The following is a 21,225-nucleotide window of genomic DNA, read 5'->3' on the forward strand; positions in this document are numbered from 1 at the left end:
AAGCTCAGATAAATTTAGTGTCTGATGAGGGCCTGCATCTAGGTTAATAAAGGATCATCTAATTGTGTCTTCACACGATAGCAGGGCCAATGGAGCTCTCTGAATCTCTTTTACATCTTTCATCTCTCAAGTGTTGTTAACTAAAAGCACAATAATCTGTAAAGATCAGTGGGAAGACAATGGTAGAAAAACAAGGTCTCAGTTAAAGAAGAATACTTTGCTTTAGGTGAATTTTTTGTTTTTAAAAATTGCACCACATTGTTCAGCTCTGGGTGAATGCTTTGGGAACCACAATTCGCAATACCATTGTTGTACCATTGTACCATTGTTGCTCTCTGATTGATGTGTTTTGAAATTTTTTTGTAGTGGTCTTCTTCTTCTTCTTCTTCTTCTTCTTCTTCTTCTTCTTCTTCTTCTTCTTCTTCTTCTTTTTCTTCTTCTTCGTCTTCTTATTCTTGTTCTTGTTCTTCTTCTTTCCTCCTCCTCCTCCTCCTCTTCCTCCTCCTCCTCTTCTTCTCCTTACCCTTCTTTTTCTCATTTTTTCCTTTTATCCTTCAAATAAATGGATTTAGAAAAAATAAAAATTGCATCATTGCCCATGCTTATTTTAATACTATGAGATCATTCAGAACTATGTTAAGTGAAAAGTCTGAGCTGTTCCCCTTCTAACCCTCTCCTCAGCCCTGAGAAAACCACTATGGATGATTTGGTGTCTTTCAAAAATGTCATTCTGTCATCCTAATTCTGTTAAAATTCTTTCAGTGGCTCATTACTTGTTTTAGTCCCCAAGAGCTTTCAAGACCTCATCCTGGCCACCTCTGCAGCGGGGTTTCTGCCAGGGCTGCACTGTGAGCCTTGTGGACCCTTAGCAAGTTTGCCTTAGTGGGCCTCTTCCTCCATCAAAATATATTTAAACATTGTACTTCATGTGTGTATTAGTTAGTATAAAAGTGAATATGTTAAAACATTTTTCTTAACTTAAAATTTCTTTTATCCTTTTCCTCTTGTGATTTTAAAAGAAACTAGAACATTGCGTGAATCTCTAAAGTCGAGGGGACCCTAGACCTTGTGCCTACAGGGTAACTATTGATGCCTGCTTCTATGACTTCATCTCAGATGCCCATGTTTGGACTGGATATTTAAATTTGGGAGGTCTGATTTTTTAAGTTCTTTTTTTTGTTCTTGATAACAACCCTTTGCCTAAGGAACAGCTGTAAACCTTCCTCTGTAAAGATCTTAATGAACAACCAAGAGGTTCTGTGCTTCCGCACTATTCAGTAGTATCCTGTCCTCTTGTTTGTCAGGCTCATCACACTGTATTGTAAATATCCGAACAATGTAAGTGAAAGGTCTGGAGGCAGGAAGTTTGTCTAACTTGCCATTATAGTCCAAGCCTCAAATGATGGCTAAAAACTTTCTTATTCATTAATTTAATACTCATTCTATCAACATTTATTGTTTATGCCATTGACTGTACTGTAGTAGGTACTAACCACAAAATTTCTAGTTCATTTATGTCTTTATTTCTAAAAGTTGTAATATAGTTGCATGTTGTATTTTATTAACAAACCAAGAATATAGCTTGTGGTTTTATGTTGCTTAAAATCAAGTCTTAGCTCTGAAACACTTTTATTTAGAAAAGTAAAGTATGAAAGGTTGGTGTTGATTCTTCCTCTCTTCTCCTTTTCTCCCCCCCCCATCCAGGAAAGAACCAAACTTGCCTACTTTGACTATAATGATGTCATTTGTAAAGAAGGCGAAATGCCACTAGGAATCTACATCATTATTTCGGGAATGGCAAGTGTAAGAAACTATTGATTCTCTATTTGAAATGTATTTTGAAATAAGTCAAGCATAGTGGTACAAGCCTGCAATCCCAGAACTTGAGAGGCCGAGGCAGGAGGAGGATGGCCAGGGTCTGTGGCCAGCCTAGCCTTCGTAGTAAGTTCAAGGTCAGTCTGAATTGAAAAAAGAAAAGAAAAAAAGTATTTTGAAACATATAATTGTCAAATCAGAAATAATTTATCAGCCAAATGAAACCATTCCTGGTTAGAATGAGCATAAAGATCTTAACACTTGAATGTGCTTACTATTTTATAAAATGGTACAGTGATTACTTATTCTTCACAACAATCCTGGGAGAAAGCAATTTTTTAGGAGGTTAGAACAAGGAAAATAATACTTAAAGTGGCTTAAATTATTTATCTAAAGGACATGAGAACTCAAGAATGGGAGGATATGAACGGCAAAATCAGGTCCTTAGAGAGGTCGAGTAGGATGAGCAACAAAAATACAACTTTTAATCAGACCAGTAGGAGACTTTTACTGATGAGAGAAAGAGACAAATCTCCTATATCTTCTTGCTAGTACATTAGTAGCTAAATACAGAGATGAGCCCTAATCTTAGATAATGATGGTCCCTTATTATAGAGAAAATAATATACTTGACTTTCAGGTTTTATTTATTTATTCATTTTATTTTTTGAGACAGAGTCTCACTATGCACTTCAGACTGGCCTTGCACTTGCTTAGGCCTTGAATTTACAGCAGTCCTCTTGCCTCAGCCTCCCGAGTTCTGGGATTACAGGTGTGCATCACTATGCCTGGCCTCTTCCTTTAGAATTCCTGTAGAATGAGCTTTTCAAACCTTACAAATACCATGTAAATAAACTGTTATGATAAAAATAATTTGGTACTACGATAAAAATATCTGGTACTATTCTGAGCAGTTTTATTCATTCATTTATTCAACAAACACATAATTCATTACTACCACAGAGCTAAAGCCAGATGTGGTAATGCATGCCTGTAATCCCAGCACTCAGGAGGCTGAGGAGGAGGAACACTGTGAGTTCAAGACCAGCCTGGGCTACCAAGTGAGCTCAAGGCCAGCCTGAACTGCACAGAGAGACTCTGTCTCAAAAAGAAAGAGATAGAAAAAAATACTACCACGGAGCAGACACTGTTCATTCTTGGCCCAGGATTCACAAAATAGGCAACAGTCTCTGCCAGCTTGAAGCTTACTCTCTGGTGAAGGGATTAAAGGAGATGGAATGATGAACAAAATAATTACGCTGAGCCTATACTAGTTGAGCATCTTATTCAAAAGAATGCTTGGAACCCAGAGTGTTTTGAATTTTAGGTATTTTCAGGTTTGGGGATATTTTCAGATAGATAGATAGACATTCTGGAGCTAGGACTCAAGTCTAAAAATGGAATTTGTTTGCTTCGTGTATACCTTACACATACAGGCTGATGATAGTGTTATATTCTATTTTTAGCATGCCTGCACTTTGAAACCAAGTTGGGATTTTTCCACCTGTGGTCTCATGATGGCACTCATTTTGGATTTCAGACTTTTGGATTAGGGATGCTCAACCAACCGTATGTTAAAGGTGGCAGAAGCATAAAGAGGCTGTCGTATTTTTAAAAGGGTACTATAATAAGTAAGGCAATATGTTGTGCCTTTTAATCTTTATCCAAACCACACTGGTACAGGAAAAAAAATTTTTACCCCAAGGAGTCAGAATGTAAAAGGAACCATAGCTTTTGTGAAGGCTGGTTCTTTCTCCACACCTGACAGAACTGAAGAAGAATATTTACCTTTCCTTGGAATAGCTGTAAGAAACAGTGGGGGCTCCTCTCGTCCATGCACAGAATTTTGAATTTCCTATACATTTCTCCCCGGCCCTCCCTCCCTCCCTCCCTTGCAGCTGCATAGCTCATCTCCTACCTTTGGCATAGACTGTATCGAGAGACCTGAGCTGGAGGAGGAAACCCTGTTCACCGAGTACTGGTCGAGCGGGCAGCTCCTCGGTGAGCTGAGCTGCCTGCTCAGAGAGGAGGTTAAATACACCGCCATCTGCGAAACCACGCTGCAGGTAAGGCCATGGCTCTTATCTGCCTTGTTAGTTAATCCTTCCTCAAGCAATAAGGCTGCCAGTGCCTTTTCTTCCTTTGGATTCTGGTAATTTATTTAGTCACCCGAACAGAGAGGCAGCACAGAGTAGCGGAGAAGGCGCTTGTGTATTTCCCATGCAGGACTATGTTGAGCTCTCCTACCTCAGGGCTCTGGGAGCTCTGTGAATTATTTATCGCCGTTGATCTTAATTTTCTTGTTAAGTAGAGAGAATGCCTTACTTTTTGATGTTTTAAAAAAGTAGAAAAATATCTATGCAAATTGCCTGGATGCTCAATAATGGACCACCGTCCTGAAAGCAAGTGTTTTAAAAGAATATTAGCTAGTTTTAAAAAGTTTCTTCCTTTCACTTTTCACTTGCCAAGTAAGTGGTCAGACATTCTACTAGGTGAAGAGGATTCAAATAGAAACCAAAGTTCTTACTACTTTACTAAAGCTTTCAACATTTGCAGGAGATGGTGGTGTTAGGACAAGCTCCAGAAGTTTAGGGGTTTGTGGAGCAGAAGGAATTACCGTTTTTAATCAGTTCCACGCCATTTCCTTTTAAGAAAAGGATTAAAGGAATGGATTTAGCCACAAGGCTGACTGGGTCCATTAAGCTTCACTTAATTTAATTTCTGAAAGTGGCCTTTTTCAAAACTATGACTGAATAGCTACTACTATGGATTCATCTACAGTGGCAATAAAAATAGATAAATTTGTAGAGCTTGGTTCCTGAATTTTGGGCTCATGAGTCCCATCCCTAGGCATATCTATTGGTTGATATGAGTGTTCCTGGTCTATTAAGTCATAGCTTAATTGGGCCATAAATTTTATCATTTGTACGTAACAACTTTCCACAGTACAATCATTTTTAAATTGGGGAATATCATAGTCACACTATAGCTGATAGTTTTTCTGAAGTGAAGGTTAAATATGCAGGTATCTTATCTTATAATTTAGTTCTTATAATTTCATTCTAAATCCAGCTGGCTATGGCCTGGTGTCTTTTCATTTCAGGCCTTTTTTATCTCTTTGGAGGATTTATATGAAGGCTTTGATATCTTCTGGCCTTCCTTGGAATATAAAATATGGCTCAATTTTGCTCTCCATATTGCTTATCAGTATTTTGAACCAAATATTGCAGATGAGGTAAGCTACGTGATTAAAGTATGAATGAACTTTTAGTTACTGTATTCTTTACAAACTGTGCCCCGTATTTTCTAAATAAAGATAGGAAGGAAGGATGTGTCTGATTGTCTAAAATAAGGTTGCTAGAATTTTATCCACTCTTTTCCCCTGACTTCCTACATGCCCTTAATCCTTTAATCACAGTGAATTTTCCCAGGCTACTTACATTCATCCCTTAAGGAAAAAAATACATTAAATTGTAAGATAATCCTAAAGCCAAGCAAACCACAAACCAGAAAAGGCTAATGAGTACTCAGTATGGTATTTAGTGTGGCCTATTATAACTACCTTCACATACATCTCCTCAAAATCTTTATTGAGGTAACCGAGTCCCTTCCGTGCACATTCCCTCCAAACAGTAGTGGTTCAAATCTGTTCCCGGACTGGCACAAGTTACAATTCTGTATTTGTATCCTATCTGATAATTTTTCTCACCCCAGCTATGAGTTGGAATTTGGGGAAATGACAGACTTGAAGTTTAACAGTTTTCACTGAGCTGAGCGATTGGATATAAATGTTGCATTAAGAAGCTCATCATCGGGGATGGGGATTTAGCTCAGCGGCATAAGCGCCTGCCTTGCAAGCAGGTAGTCATGAGTTCGATCCCTGGTACCAATAAAAACGAAAAAGACCAAAAAAAAAAAAAAAAGAAGCTCGTCATACAGGCCAGTTGGCTTTATCTTTTCTTATGTAACAATAATAACTTGCAGAGAAATTTTAGTGGAAGGGTAAGGAGATTGAGACTGTGTCCTTTCTCTTTTGCCTTGAAGAGAAGTAGGACCAGTGGAGACAGATTGGACTCAACAATAAGAACCCCCTTTATATGTATTTACATTCACAAGCAACACAGATTGATAAGTAAATGAGAAAATACAGATACCAAGCATTAAGAACTAATAATGAACTTATGCCTGCAATCTTATTCCTCAGGCCCTGTACTGAATGCTCTGGCTTATTTTCTGTTAGTCATTCCATGAAGAAACTAGTCAGCTAAGAGTTTGGAACACTCCAACACTGATAAAATTATACTCCTCCTTCCTCAAGTTGCAAACTCCAAATACACATGCTATTTCAAAGATAAACAGTTTATTTTTATATTTTATTGATTGCAAAACTCTAGATAACAAGTTCACTGATTTTCTTGTGTTCTTGGTGGCCCAGTTGTGCTGGTGCTCTCAGCAGGTGGGAATTTGACTTGCTGGTTAATGACTGATACCCAAGGGCTGGAGATGTTCAGATGAGGCTGACGGCCCCTGTCAGTACCCTGTCCAGCTCATTCCTACTGTAGCACTGACCACTAAGTTCCAGGGGTAATTTGCTAGTGCAGCTGTAATGAAATACCATATACTGGTCCAAAAGTACTACCCCCTGGGCTGGAAATAGAAAATCAAGATTAGGGAGAGATGAGGGAGTGTCTAGTCCAAGGTTCCCTCCTTGGCTTGTAGAGGCTGCCTTCAAGTCTTCTCCCTGTATGCAAATCTGTATCCAGATCTTACTTGTTACTGAGAACCTGAATTAGAGGCCCGGCTTTATTGCCCTATGGCTTCATCTTGTCTAATTGCATCCGTATTGACTGTATTTCCAAATAAGGTAACTTTCTGAGGCACTGAGAGTGGTAAGGGAGAATCCATCCGTAACAGCTCTCTTCTAAAGTCTGTGATGCGAATAAACAAGTAAATAAACAAATAGATGCATAAATAAAATCTGTGATTCTGAGCCTCAAAATATCATTCAGACCCAGTGTCTTGCTGTAATTTTGTTACTGTTTACAGAATTGTTGAATAGCTTGTTTGTTTACTGCAAGAGAAAAACCTATCAATCTTTAAGCCTGGTTTGGTGTAAATAAAATAAGAACCCAGCCAGGCATAGCTGATCTCCTTGCTGCAGCTGATGGAACAGTCAGAAATCAGTGGTTGGCAGCCAAGTCTGCCGTCATGAAACCGCTGAATTTGGAAACTTATCAGAGGTCATTTCAACCTTTAAATAAATTATGTGTGTTGGTACCAGGGTCAATATGACTTCTGACATCCTTGAAGAATTAAGATGGATCACTGTTTTATTTTCTTCTCTATACCATGTGTCAGTTTGGATGATCTTCAGGAAGAAATGTAATTTTGTTGCAGCACTTAACTTTTCAGAATTGTATGGCAAACAAACGCGCCTATGTGGAAAGTTTACCAATCTATACCGAAATGAATATTAATACCGTGGACATGAAATTTGTTATTATTGTGTATGGCAATGTGATTAATAGTGCCACAGAGGAGCTATATTTTGCGCCTTGCATTATACCTAAAACCTGTAATCAGGTAAGAAGCACTATTTCTACAGGGTCATTTGCTTTTTGTGGTGTCCCATAAGTGACTTTAAAAGTTAAATGACAACAACTAATTGTGTACTACAAAATAGCTGGTAGAGAGAATTTTGAATGTTCCTAATGTGAAGAAGTGATAAGTGTTTGAGTTGATAGATGTGTTGGTTACCCTGGTCTGGCTCTTTCCACACATTTTATGCATGTATGGAGATGTCCCACTGTACCTCATGACAATGTGCCATTATTACATGACAATTGAAAATTAAAAGGTGTAAAGTTATAAAAGACCCTGAAAGAAAATAAATCCAATAAACAAAATAAGTGCAGACAAAGTGAACATCATTCAACCATCTCAAAAAGAAATCTGACCTTCAAAGACCTTGTAGTTCTTACCAGCCTGTAACAAAACAGTAAAAACACAACAGGACTCTGTTAGTATGGGTGCCCGCCCCAAGGGTGTGATGCAGAGGCCAGGGTCTGCGTGATGACCTCTTGCCAAACTGTTTGCCATGGTGGGAGGCTGCCTTCCCAGAGGAAGGAGTGGTACAGTGCATGTTTTCCAGTCTACACAAAGACAACTTGTGTGCTACTGCAGCTCTGCAGGTTGGTGAGAAATCTGCCGAGTAGTGGCTGCATCATTCTGTGGTCACACCAATGGGCAGTGGGTGCTTCTGGATAGTAGCATGTGCTGGGCCCTGGGCTACTTCATCCTACACCACGGTAAGTAAGGATGGGGAAATGTGTATACCTAGGAGAGTGATAGTGAACTGTGTAGAGCTGATGCAAACACCCTGCTGTGGCATGCATGCCATGGGTTCACCGCCCCTGACGTACGGTGTAGCTGGGTGTGGGGAAAGTAGGAGAAACAAGGTCCCTAGTGGGCCAAGCCACCTGCTTTGGGCCTTTGGGGTGCTGAAAGGGTAGGCTTAGAGTTAGGGGTCCATGATGGGGAGGTTGGCACTTTTTGATTGGCAAGAAGTTTTTTGGGGGAGTCTCTCTCTCTCTCTCTTGCTTTTTTTCCTGTTTATACTGTATAAATGAAACTTCATGTCCTAGAAAAGTTGGTAAGTGATTTTTGCCTTTTCATAACATTCTTACTTTGTGCCTTTCAGTAATTCAGAGGCTTTGAAAACAAAGGTGGGACTGAGAGGCAAGTGGGCAACAGGAGCAATACCTGCCATTATTTTATTACAGATACCAAGGTGTGGGTCACCAAACACCTGTGCACGAGTAGGGATGGGCCACTGCTTACCCATTCTGGTCTTTAGTTTTCTCCTTAGCAGGTTGGGGATAATGGCAGTGGCCATTTTAGTAGGTCAGTGGTGAGGATTCAGTGATATTCAGAAATGACAGCTGTAATTATTTCTCTCTCCCCTGTTACTTGCATTCTGGGACACAGATTTTGTGGCTTAGGAAGAGGTTCCTGACACCCTGGGAAAGTTGGGTCTTGAACCCTCGACCTTCAGTGTAGGAATAAGAGTAACTCATTGTTTTCTGGGGATTCTCATCTTTCCAACCTGGGAATTTTCAGTGTAGTTCACGTAAGGCAAAGAAATTTAACTCTGTTGTCCACAAATACTGTATGCAAAGCATAATTTGCCGGTCCAAGAAAGAGACAGGGTTTAGGTTACAGACTAAGTTCCAGGTTTTGACTTCTTTATATTCTTTGGAAAGATTGGGAAGCAGCCAGTTTGGGATCAAATAATGCTCTTTTAACTAATTTTGGCTTTTTTCCTTTAGATTCAGGGAAGTGTGGATATAACCAAGCTGTTAATAATCCAAGCATCTGAGCCTGACTCTACTGATCATGGCAGTAGCATAGGTAGGGGATAGATAGCTTTTTAGTGACAGGAAAGCCATTGAGAAGGGACCTCAGTACATGTAAAATTCTCTTAATTCTGAGAAAGTGATTTGAGAGTGCGGGTTTATCATTAGTCCACGTTGTGGGCCCAAACTGGTTGCCACATTGCTTCTGAGAGGTCATCAGAGACATCCAGACGCTCAAATTCGCGTGGTTTTTTCCTCTTTTATACCCTGCCTCTATACCTTTGACAGAGGAAAGCAGCTTCTGGACTGTACGCAGTTCTTGCCCTGGAGACACATAGAACTGTGGGGCTGGTGCAGGAGTGGGGAGAGGACAGGCAATCCCACACTGGGCCCACATATGGGGACCCGGTTTGCTTCCAGAAGGGAAATGGAGTCTGACCCACGCTCACTTGAGTATCCCAAATTGCAGTCACAGTCGCAAGTCAAATGACTTGCTTTAGGTAACTGCCACCGCTCATTATTACATCCAACTTCGTGTATCGCATTGCGAAGCATTTCATTCACAGTTCAGTATCCTTACCCCACCAAGCTCAGTATCCGGGCTCCCAGCTGCCCTAGCTTGAATACACAGAATTGTCATTGATTTATAATTCATGAGACCTGATACTTTAGATATTGTGCAATTCTTAATGAATTGTTAATTTGGGAGGAGGATTTAACCAATTTTTTTTTCTCTCTCTCTCTGGTACCAGGGCTTGAACTCACAACTTTGTGCTTACTATGCAGGCACTTATGCTGCTGAGCTAAAGCCCTGCCCTCCTGCACTCCCCATCCCAGATTTCTAATTACATGCATAAAGTGAGATTTTGTTAAAATTTTATATTTCACAGTTTCTCATTTGTGGAATTCTTAAATGATGCAACTCCACTGTGCTGAATACCATGCCAAATGTTAGTTGATGGGAAACCAACCAGGTTTCTGCCTTTGTGAAGAGGACAGACAGGCATTAAACTGTGTAGCTTTTTCCTTAGCAACAATCTGGGCATCAGACATTCTTATGGCTCATATTCTATCCTCTGTTCTGGGGCCATAGGCAGCACCATGATTTAGAGAAATTCCTCTGCTTTCGGATATTATCCAAGTTGGTATCACTGAAATGACCATTTCCCCATGACACACAGACTCTCAAGATCTGCTGAGTTACTGTTTCCAAACCACTTTGGATTTCAGGGGTCTGTGGCAAGGTTTATGGCTTTGGGGTGGTCTGAGGGCTATCGAATCAGAGGTTTTAAGCACGGCCAAGAAGCTGGGTACGAACGGGTGCCCGCTGGTCTTGGCACTTGGACCTCTCATTTTAATCAGACCTTTTGGAATTTTTTATTTTCAAACTTTAATTAAATTTATTGGTATATGTTAGATACACATAAAGATCATGCTTATCATAAGGATTTATGCCTGTATACCATATATTTTGATTTGGAATCATTTTTAGATGGAAGGAAATAGGTCCCTGTGTTCTCCATGGGTTTAGATGAAAATCACAAATTGTAACTCACAGGCTGGATCCAGCCAGTATACATGGTTTTGCTCCTTCCATATATATATGTGTGTATAAATACATATATATATATATATATATATATATATATATATACATATTTAATTTTAAACGAGTTGCCACGTAGAAACAGACAGTAGGTCTGCATTTTAAAAGCATAGCTTTTGAAGTGTTTATGAGAATTGAGAAAGTCTGCTAACACTCAGCTCAAAGTACTAGCAAAATGAACTAGGTCTAAGCTGGCTCCTGCTGAGGGGCAGATGCTCCCCACCTCGCCACAGTCCAGGCTGCCCTCTCCCTTTCATGCAGCATATTTCATTGCTTATGCCCATCCTCCTTGTTTGATTTTGTTGCTCTTGTATTTGACTTTTGGGAGCCTATTAGACACCTCGAAAGGAAGAAAGTAGAGAACTCCTTTGAAAAGAGGAAGGGAAAACGGAGCCTTATAAAGCAAACTGATATTTCAAAATATTCTGTTGCCTTTACCCTTAAGTTCCTAATTTGGTTTTTCTGTTCAATGCTTGCTTACTTCAGTCAGCCCTGGTTTGCTCAGAGCCAAGAAAGAACAACAGGGGAAGAAAAAAGATAAGGTAACACACTTGGCAATTGGAATAAATGTTTCTTCTTGTGGCTACTAAACAACACAGTAAAATAAATTGTGAGGTCAAGGACTGAAATGCAGGTGGCAAGAAGAGACCCTTCTCCTGCAACTCATTATTGGGACAAATTGAGATACAACTCATGGATTATTTAGAAATTAAAGCTAAGAATATTTTTGTAGTAATACTTTGCCCCACCTAATTTCCCCCTTTTAAATTCTCTGTCCCTGGTCTTCAGTTTACAGGGGAAGGTCTTTGGGATGAGGAGTGAGGGCTATGCTGCCGCGTGGATTTGGTCAGCAGTGTCTCGGCCTCTGTGCTTCTCCCTTTGGACGTAGGGATGCTATGCGGGTGGTGTGTGGACCCACACACTGCTTGTGGGCCTCTTCCTAGAGAATTAGTTTTAACTTGAAGATATTTTAACTGTTAGGTTATTTAAAATATTTTAAGATCAAACAAGAGATGTCAGAACTCTTTTTTTTTAAATAAAGATTCATGTAGATTTTTATGTACACATTTCTTCCTACTTTCTTTAGCTATCACGGCTCATTTACAGAAATTTGAAGTGTTAACAGTCATGCTTAGAACTGGGGAGCAAAAGGGACTTAGCACACCGAATAGAGCAGAGGCCAGTCTGTGGGTGGTGGAGGCTCCCTGCACCGCTCAGGTCTCTCGGTGGCATCTCTGTTGGGTCTCGAACAGAGCTCATCTGGGGCTTGTGCTCTGGTGGGTGGCACAGAGGAAGAGCAGGACAGGGCAGTGGACTGCTAGGAAATGTAAAGGTGGGTCACGCAGCAGTGATGGCACTAAGGATGAGCTTCAGGGAACTCTGACACCCTCTCTCCTCCAGTTTCTAACAAATGGATGCCAAATCGCTGCAAATAAATGTGCCTCTATGAAAAATGACAATCTCCAAAAGTGCAGCTTTCAGAGAGAAGTCCCTCACTCTACCCCATCTGGAACCAGATGGCCACCCTAAGACCTTCTGAGAGAAATTTTATGTTACCACTGTCATTTATGATCATTAAGGTGGTCTGCAGAGTTTTGTTAGAGGAAGGAAAGTTGCACTGATCAAGGTTATAATAGTTCCTTTTAACAAAGCAATTTAGTCCTTTTTGGGTAACTTTCTCAAGGCTGACCTCTCTTAACGGGAGCATATTTCACAAGTAAGAAATCTATTTTTTTTTTCTTTTTTTATTGGTACCGGGGATCAAACTCACGACCGCCTGCTTGCAAGGCAGGTGCTTATGCCAATGAGCTAAATCCTCAGCCCCAAAATTATCTTTCAGGATACCTATGGCTATTTTTTTTTTTTTTAATCGGTACCAGGGATCGAACTCACGACCATGCGCTTGCAAGGCAGGCGCTTAGGCCGCTAAGCTAAATCCCCAGCAAGAAATCTAACTGAGAGTCAAATAATTGAGCTTCTCATTTTTACTAAGTTTTTCAGACTCTGTTGTCACCATCCTCGTCATGATTATCATCACTATTCCTACTTGCTCCCCTCATGCTAGGCAGTAGCCCTAGTGCTGAGTTACATTCCAATTTCGAAGACCTCATTATTTATTTTTTAACATAGCTTTTATTTATTTCAATCTGATTTTACTGGCACATTTTAGATATACATAATGATCACATTCATCATAGAGGAATTTGTAGCTGCCATGATTTCCCATTCCCCCTACCCTCTCTTCAACCTCTCCTCCCCAGCCCATTTGCAAAAGACGTTTCCATGTTTTCCTTTTCTTACTATTTTTTTTTAATTTTCCCTTCTTTCCTTTCCTCTTCCTCTTCCTTGTTTGTCTCCCCATTTGAAAATTTTCTTCCTACTTCACAATACCTATTATACATTTTGGTTCTTATTTATAGTTTCAATTTTTCACACCAGAGAAACCATGCAGTATTTCCATGTGTGCCCAATTTATTTCACCTAAGAGAATGGATTCAAGGTGCATCCATTTTCCTAGAAATGTCTCAAGCAGATTCTTATTTAAGAGGCCCCATTATTTAAAAAAAATTTCATCTGACCAATTAATGAAAAAAATTGCAGTTAACTGGAATTTAACTTTCATAACACTTCTCTTTTCCTTTAGCATATCTTTTTTTTTTTTTTTTTTTTTTTTTTTTGAGACAGGGTCTCACTGTGTAGCCCAGGCTGGCCTTGAACTCACAGCAATCCTCCGGCCTCAACTCAAGGGTGCATGCACCGCCATGCCCAGCTACCTTAAGCACAGCTTTGATAGACTAATTGAATTGATGTAGTAGCTCTTTACAATATAGAGATACATATGTAATTAATTATAGTGTATCACCTAAAGCCTTTAATATATAAGATCTTTCAAGGGAGAATGTTTCGGATTATAAAATAGGAACTTTTCAATATGTTTTTTGTGGCTTTTGTTTAACAGTTAAGAAGTTTCTCCTAAAGTGCTCATATTCTAATATTTTTCTTTTGACTTTCTTTTATAGTTCAGAACTGGACATCATTTCAGAAAACCACGTTAAAGATACAAATATGATGTGCGGAGTCAGGTTAAATGTGAAAGACAAAAAAAAAAAAAAAAAAAAAAAGACTAAGCTAATATCCTGGCTTGAATGCTGAAAGATTTCCTGGCAAGAAGTTTACTTAGAAATTGTGGAAATAGTTTACTGCTTCATTTATTGTATAAGCAGTTAAAAAACTAGTGTATAAGCTCTGATTTTAAATATGTGCAGTATAATTGAGATGCTTAGAATTCTTCAGAAGATGCTCTAAAATTTATAAGCTACAAACCCCCTATTTTCTACCCAAGAGGCAGTTATAACAAATTACTAAATATATTGCATTATTAATGTACTATTGTAGCATAAGACATAATTTTTGTGAATTTGCTACATTTAGTGCCTGCATATTTTCCTGAGTACACAGTTATTCTTCCCTGTAAAGTTTAGTAAATATTGAAAAGTAGAACAATCTTGGTTACTAAAAGCAAAACTTAGGGGAAAAAAGGAAGAGCAAAACTCAGGAAAAATTAACATTCTTGTACTGTATAGTATTATTTGATGCCACTTTAAAATTTATTTTTAAAAGTCAAATAAAGATGACTGTTATGGCTGATATTAATATTTTTGGCATATATTTTCTTTTTTTCACCCCATGACTTTGAAAAAAACACATGATTCTTTTGGGAAATCACTTCAGTGGGTAGGAATACTAGACACAAGAGAAACAGTAAAACTCAGGCATTTAGAAACCTGTCATGAAAATGCCTGGAAAGTAAAAAACACACTTTTAACTAAACCATGGGTTACAAAGCAATCAGGGAAGAAATAAGACACTTTCTAGACTAAATGACAATGCCAGTACAATATGCAAGAACTTAAGGACACAGTGACAGCAGTTCTACGTGGGAAGTTCATAACTGTGAGTGCACACATCACAAAGACAGAGTGAGCCCAAATAAAAATCTAACAATGCACCTCAAGGTTCTAGAAAAACAAGAACAGTTCAAGCCCAAAGCAAGTACAAGGAGGGAAATTATAAAGATTGGAGCAGAAATCAGTGAAACTGAGATCACAAAACAAAACAAAAATCTCCTGAAGGCTGATCAGACCTTTGGATACCCGTACTGGCGACAATGGGGAATAAAGAAAGACCAAGACAAATTTCAAGGAACAGAGGTACCTAGAGGTGTTTGCCTCTAGTGGACTTGCTGGGCTACCTCTGCGATTGGCTCGATTTTGTTGGGTAGCAAGAAGCACAGCAAGAAGAGTAGCACATGAACATGAAACATAGTAACTATGAAAAGTGGTTGGATAAGTAATTAACAAAGAGCTAGATTTTTTTCATTTTTTTCTTAAAAAAAGATTAAGATAAAAGAGGACATAACACAATAGGTCAGAACTGAACAGTTTAAGCAATATAGTATTTCACCACAAGACAATCCAACATAACATTAGTTACCATAGTGTCTCTTTCCTTGAAATAATTGAGCATACCTTTATATACTATAGTATCAAACATAACAAGACAGTGTAAAACCATTCAAGAGAATGAAAGTATTACAGGGTATTCAGAACCAACTAACAGAAAAAGAACAAAGATTAATATATAATCTCCTTGTCTATAAAATATTTTGTTTATACTATCACATATAATAAAATCCAATAAGATATAACATGATAAGACCAATGGAGACAGAAGAACAAAAGCTTGGTGGGATTTCAAAACAAAATGTTATTAAATCATCACTAGCTATTATAATGTCTTGTTTTCTTCAAAATAGCTGTCCATACCGACACAGGCAATAAAATCAAATAACCCAGAATAAAACCATCCCAATTAATGAATGAAAACATTAAAAGGCTTGAAAGCAATATAATGGAGAATCATGATTACCACATACTTTTATGTATTCTTACAATTTCTTACACTAGGGAAACTATTCGATATTTATACATGTGAGTTTGATTTATTTTGCTTATGAATATGGTCTCAAGCTGTGTCCCTTTATTTATAAATATCTCAATGTAATCATTCTTTATAGCTGAGTAGTACTCCATTGTATAAAAATACCACAACTTTTTAATCCATTCCTCAGTTGATGGACTCTTAGGTTGTTTCCAAGATCTGGCTATTACAAATTGTGCTGCTATAAACATGGATGCACATATATCACTGTGGTATGATGCTTTCAGTTCTTCTGGGAATATGCCTAGAAGTGGAATAGCTGGAACAAATGGGACCTCCAATTCCAGCTTTCTGAGAAATCTCCAGACTTACCTCCACAATGGTTGTACCAGTCTACATTCCCACCAACAGTGCAGGAGAGTTCCTTTTTACCCATAGCTGATCCAGTATTTGTTGTTGATAGTTCTCTTGATCCTGGCCCTTCTTTCTGGAGTGAGATAGAATCTCAGTGTGGTTTTAATTTGCATTTCTCTAATGAGTAATGATGATGAACATTTTTTCATGTACTTATTTGCCATTTGTATTTCTTCATCTGGAAATTGTGTATTCATCTCAGATGCCCATTTTTGGATTGGGTCTTTGAACTTTGGGTGTCTGACTTTTTAAAATTCTTTATATGTTTTAAACAGAAGATCTTTATCTGAGGGACAGTTCACTAAGATTGTTTCCCAGTTTGTGGAAGGTTTTCTTTTCACTATGCTAGAGATTTCTTTTGACATGCAGAAACTTTTTAATAAGACATGATCCCAGTTATTGATTCTGGGAAGTATTTCCCATGCTGTTTGATTCCTGTTCATGAACTCTCCAAATACCCCTATGTTCCCAAGGTTTTACCCAACTTGTCTTCCAATAGATTTAGTGTTTCTATTTTAATATTCAGATCTTTGATCCATTTAGATTTTTTTTAAATTTTATTTTGAAAGTATACAACAGAACAAGACAGAATAAAGCCAACTAAGATCGTACAGTGAAATTGGTACAGAACTTCACAGCAGGTTACCAGGATAACAGTAATAGGTATCATAGTATATTTTGTTATCTTTATAATAGTTGTTCTTTCAATCACATATATCAAAATGAGATGAAATATCGAACACTATAGAACTTATTAAAACAATGTTGAATAGAGCAGTACTGTTAATTAGAAAAGAGCAAAACAATTAATTTGCCTTCAAAGAGATGGTAGAAGGAAGTCCCCCTTATTTGCTATGGTCAACCTCCCAGGAGATGCTCAGATTTCTGGTTCCCATTTGCTAATGGGCAGCAGGGGTGGGGAAAGAGAAGAGGATAAGGGAAGTGGGATATTTGACTCTAGGCCATGCATCAGTAGGTTAGCAGGGAGGCAGGCTGGTTGTTTGGTTTCACAGCATCCTAAATTCCAACATGGCGAGGATCTCAGGAGCTGCTGCTGGTTCTCCCCCTGGCAGGGCTGCAGTCTACCACACTGCTACCGCTTACCAAGGAGGGGAGGTGCTTGCTTGGCTTCCCAGTGTCCTAAGTTCCAACATGGCCTATCCATTTAGATTTTAATTTAGTACATGGTGATCAGCATGTACTATCACCATTTCCAACACCATTTATTAAAGAGGCTGTCATTCTTCCAATGAACATTTTTGGCTCCTTTATCAAACATAAGGTGGTTAAGTGTGTTTGTAGTTGTGCTTGTATCTTCTAATCTATTCCATTGATCTTTGGCTCTGTTTTTATTCCAGTACCATGTTGATTTTACTATAGTTGCTTTGTAGTATAACTTCAAGTCAAGGATTGTGATGCCTCATGACTTGCCTTTGCTGCTTAGAATTGTTTTTGCTATTCTAGTTCTCTTCTGGTTCCAGATGAATTTTAGTAGTGATTTCTCTAGATCTATGAGGTATGTTGATGGTATTTTGATTGGGATTGCATTGAATCTGGATAACAATTTTGGAAGGATAGCCATTTTCACAATATTTATTCTTCCTATCCATGAGCAAGAAATGTCTTTCCACCTTCTGAGATCCTCTTCAATTTCTTTTTTCAGTGTATCATAATTTCCCCTATATAGATCTTTCACTTCTTTCATGAGGATACTTCCTAAATATTTCATTTTTTTGGTTGCTAGTGTGAAGGGTGTAGTTTTTCTTATTTCTCTCTATGTGATCTTGTTGTTTGTGTATAGAAATACTATTGACTTTTGAGTATTGATTTTGTACGCAGCTTCATTGCTGAATTTATTTATTATATCTATGAGTCTTTCAATGGAGTTTTGGGGGTCTTCTATGTAGAGTATCATGTCATCATCAAATAATGATAATTTAACTGCTTCTTTTCCTATCTTTAACCCTTTTATTTCTCTCTCTTGTCTAATTGCTCTGGCTAATATTTCCAGCATGATATTAAATAGGAGCAGTGATAAGAGACATCCTTGTCTTGTGCCTGATTTCAAGGTAAAGGTCTTCAGTTTTTGGCCATTTAACATGATACTGGCTGTTGGTTTGTCATAGATGGCCTTTATCATATTGAGGTAAAGAGCATCTATTCCAATTTTCTGTAAGGTTCTTATCATGAATAAGTGTTGGACCTTATCAAAAGCTTTTTCTGCATCTATAGAAATGATCATGTGATTCTTGGCTATTTGCATTTCTATATGCTTCCAGGAATGACTTAGGAAGGATTGCTTCCCTTTCAATTTCATTGAAGAGTTTGAGGAGTGTCGGCATTAGGTCTTCTTTGTATATCTTGTTGAATTTTGTAGTGAATCCATCTGGGCCTGGGCTCTTCTCTGTAGGTAAGACCTTAATTACATTGTCAATTTCATTAATAGAAATTGGGTTATTCAACAGTTTTACATCTTCTTGACCTAGCTTTGGTACTTCATATGTTTCTAGGAATCTGTCAATCTTGTCTGTATTATCAAACCTGTGAAAGTAGAGGTTTTTGAAATAGGTGTTGATGATCTTTTGTATCTCTATAGAGTCTGTAGTGATTTTACCTTTTTCATTCCTTATTGCATGAATTTGAGCTTTTTCTTCCCTTTTTAAAATAAAGTTGGCTAGGGGCTTATCAATTTTATTTATTCTTTCAAAGAACCAACTCTTTGATTCATTGATTCTTTGGATTGTTTTCTTAGTCTCTATTGCATTAATTTCTGCTCTGATTTTTATAATTTCCTCCCTTCTTTTGGCTTTGGGCTTGACTTGCTCTTCTTTTTCTAGATGTTTGAGGTGTAGCATCAGGTTATTTATTTGTATTCATTCTGTTTTCCTGATGTGGGAATTCAGTGCTATAAATTTTTCTCTGAGGACTGCTTTCATTGCATCCCATAGATTCTGGTAAGTTGTATTTGTATTTTTGTTTGCTTTTAGGTATTGTTTAATTTCTTCTTTAATTTCCCCTGTGACTCACTGATTTTTCAAGCATGTGTTATTCACTTTCCATGTATTTGTGGGGTTTTTGCAGTTCCTTTCATCATTAATTTCTAGTTTCATGGCACTATGATCCGATAACATGCATGGGATAAGTTCAGTTCTTTTGCATTTATTTAAATATGCTCTGTGGGCTAGTATATGGTCTACTTTAGAGAATGTCCCATGTACTGTTGAGAAGAATGTATATTCTGGTGTGATTGGATGGAACACTCTGTATGTGTCTATCAAGTCCATTTGTTCACAGGTGTGATTCAGTTCTGTTATTTCTTTGCTGATTTTCTATCTGGTTGACCTGTCCCTTGGTGTCAATGTTGTGTTAAGGCCTTCTGTTATAATTGTGTTATTGCTAATTTGGTTTTTCTTTTTTTTTTTTTATTTAAGGAGAAAAGAAAAGAAAGAAAAAAAACAGTGAAGGGGTACAACTTATACAGATTTACAGAAGAAAAAAATGCGCAGTAGGAAATCACTAGTTAATGGATTACATATTGCCATCTTAGAAATAATTGTTCAAGTCACAAAATTAAAGCTTGTAGAGTGGACATTCCAACAATGATACTGCAAACAGTTCTGTTCAATGATCCAATAAAACTCTGTGATATCATTTTCTATCTTATACATTTAAATATACATGCAGTTATATAGTTTAGAGCACTTTCTTTTCCTCTCTTTTGTACAGTGACTATTACACATTTTGGGTTTCATTGCTCCCACAGTTCTTATTGCTTTTTTGGAAGAGAGTAAAACCAAATGTGACATAACAGAACAGAATCGGTCAAGTCAAAAGGGTGGATATAATAGATAATATAAAAACATAATACAAGGTGATCAACAATGGTTAACATAATGCCTCCCGCTATCTCTAATAGAATTGCCTATATCATTAGTTGTAATACAATTGAACAAAACCGTAAAGAATAAAACCAACAAAACCAAAACATTGGAGATATTGTAGGTCTTCAAAAGTAGATAAAAGTCAACGAGAATAGGCGTTATAATGAATCTCATTATTTTCTCAGCTGATGCCTAAACTTTTGAACCTGATACTATCCAGCAAAACAGAATAGAGGAACCTCAGTCAAAAACAAGATGGTGAGAGTAATACAGGGCTTCAAATTGAGATAATAGAAAGTCAAAGTGGGTTACTATATTATATCCTGCTATATTTTTCCCTTTAATTAAATGGATAAAAATAAAAAAGTAAATAATGGAGTGGAGATTGAGAAAAAAGAGGGCATAACAGCGAAACAGGGCAGATCAAAACATAACCATTTAAGCAGAATAGTGTTTCACCACCAGATATTTCCGACCCAAAAATAGTTATCATATTGACTCCCTCCCTGAAGTCCTTGAGTACAACTTCATATACTGTAGCATTAAGTATATCAAAACAATGTAAAACCATTTAAGAGAATGACAGCATTATAGAGTATTTAGAATCGACTAACAGAAAATGAACAATGGTCTCTGTATAATCTCCTTGTCTTTAAAAGGTTTTTGCTTATACTATCGTACATAACAAATTCCAATAAGATACAACCTGTTTAGACCATTGGAGACAGAAGAACAAAAGCTAGATGAGACTTCAAAACAAGATGGTACTAAATCAGCATTACCTATTAAGATGTCATTTTCTCCAAAATAGCTGTTCCTATCATCCAATCTTCTCTGTCTCATTTCTGTTGAGCTCTTTTTCTGTCAGTAGCTGTCAGTTTGTCTTCTTCATTTTGTTCTCTGCTCCATTCGTTGTGGCCTCCCCGCCACTATTTCTGGGTTCTTTGTATTTTTCTTTTTTTAGAATATCCTGCAATACTCTCTGTAGGGTTGAATTGGTGGTTGCAAATTCCCCCAGTTCCTCTTTATCCTGGAAGCACCTTGTTTTTCCATCAATTTCCAGGGACAGTTGTGCAGGATATCTCAATCTTGGCTGGAGATTATTATCTTTCAAAGCTTGAATTATTTCCCCCCATGCTCTTCGTGATTTGATGGTTTGTGAAGAGAAATCTGCTGTAATTCTGATGGGTGTTCCCTTGTAAGTGATCTGTTT

At 37.8% G+C, this 21,225-nt stretch overlaps 1 protein-coding gene and 1 long non-coding RNA gene across 2 annotated transcripts in view; one reads left to right on the forward strand and one right to left on the reverse strand.

The window, feature by feature from the left end:
• Slc9c2 (solute carrier family 9 member C2 (putative)) overlaps positions 1–11,538 on the forward strand; it is an 83,971-nt gene extending 72,433 nt beyond the window's left edge. Inside the window, exons 22-27 of the mRNA XM_063239890.1 lie at positions 1,705–1,803; positions 3,714–3,881; positions 4,919–5,050; positions 7,213–7,398; positions 9,144–9,225; positions 11,263–11,538. Coding sequence (XP_063095960.1) covers positions 1,705–1,803; positions 3,714–3,881; positions 4,919–5,050; positions 7,213–7,398; positions 9,144–9,225; positions 11,263–11,366 — 771 coding nt within the window. The 3' untranslated portion in view covers positions 11,367–11,538. The remainder of the gene's footprint in view (positions 1–1,704; positions 1,804–3,713; positions 3,882–4,918; positions 5,051–7,212; positions 7,399–9,143; positions 9,226–11,262) is intronic.
• On the reverse strand, positions 1,868–4,023 carry LOC134473957 (uncharacterized). The gene is made up of 2 exons (XR_010044464.1): positions 3,734–4,023; positions 1,868–1,958 (listed from the first exon to the last, which is right to left on the reverse strand). It is a non-coding gene; the product is annotated as an uncharacterized LOC134473957 (long non-coding RNA).
• Positions 11,539–21,225: the final 9,687 nt, after the last annotated feature.

The sequence above is a fragment of the Cavia porcellus genome, unplaced genomic scaffold (genome assembly GCF_034190915.1).
Source record: "Cavia porcellus strain 051 isolate PalLab524CR breed Dunkin Hartley unplaced genomic scaffold, mCavPor4.1 scaffold_29, whole genome shotgun sequence".
NCBI classification, from domain to species: domain Eukaryota; kingdom Metazoa; phylum Chordata; class Mammalia; order Rodentia; family Caviidae; genus Cavia; species Cavia porcellus.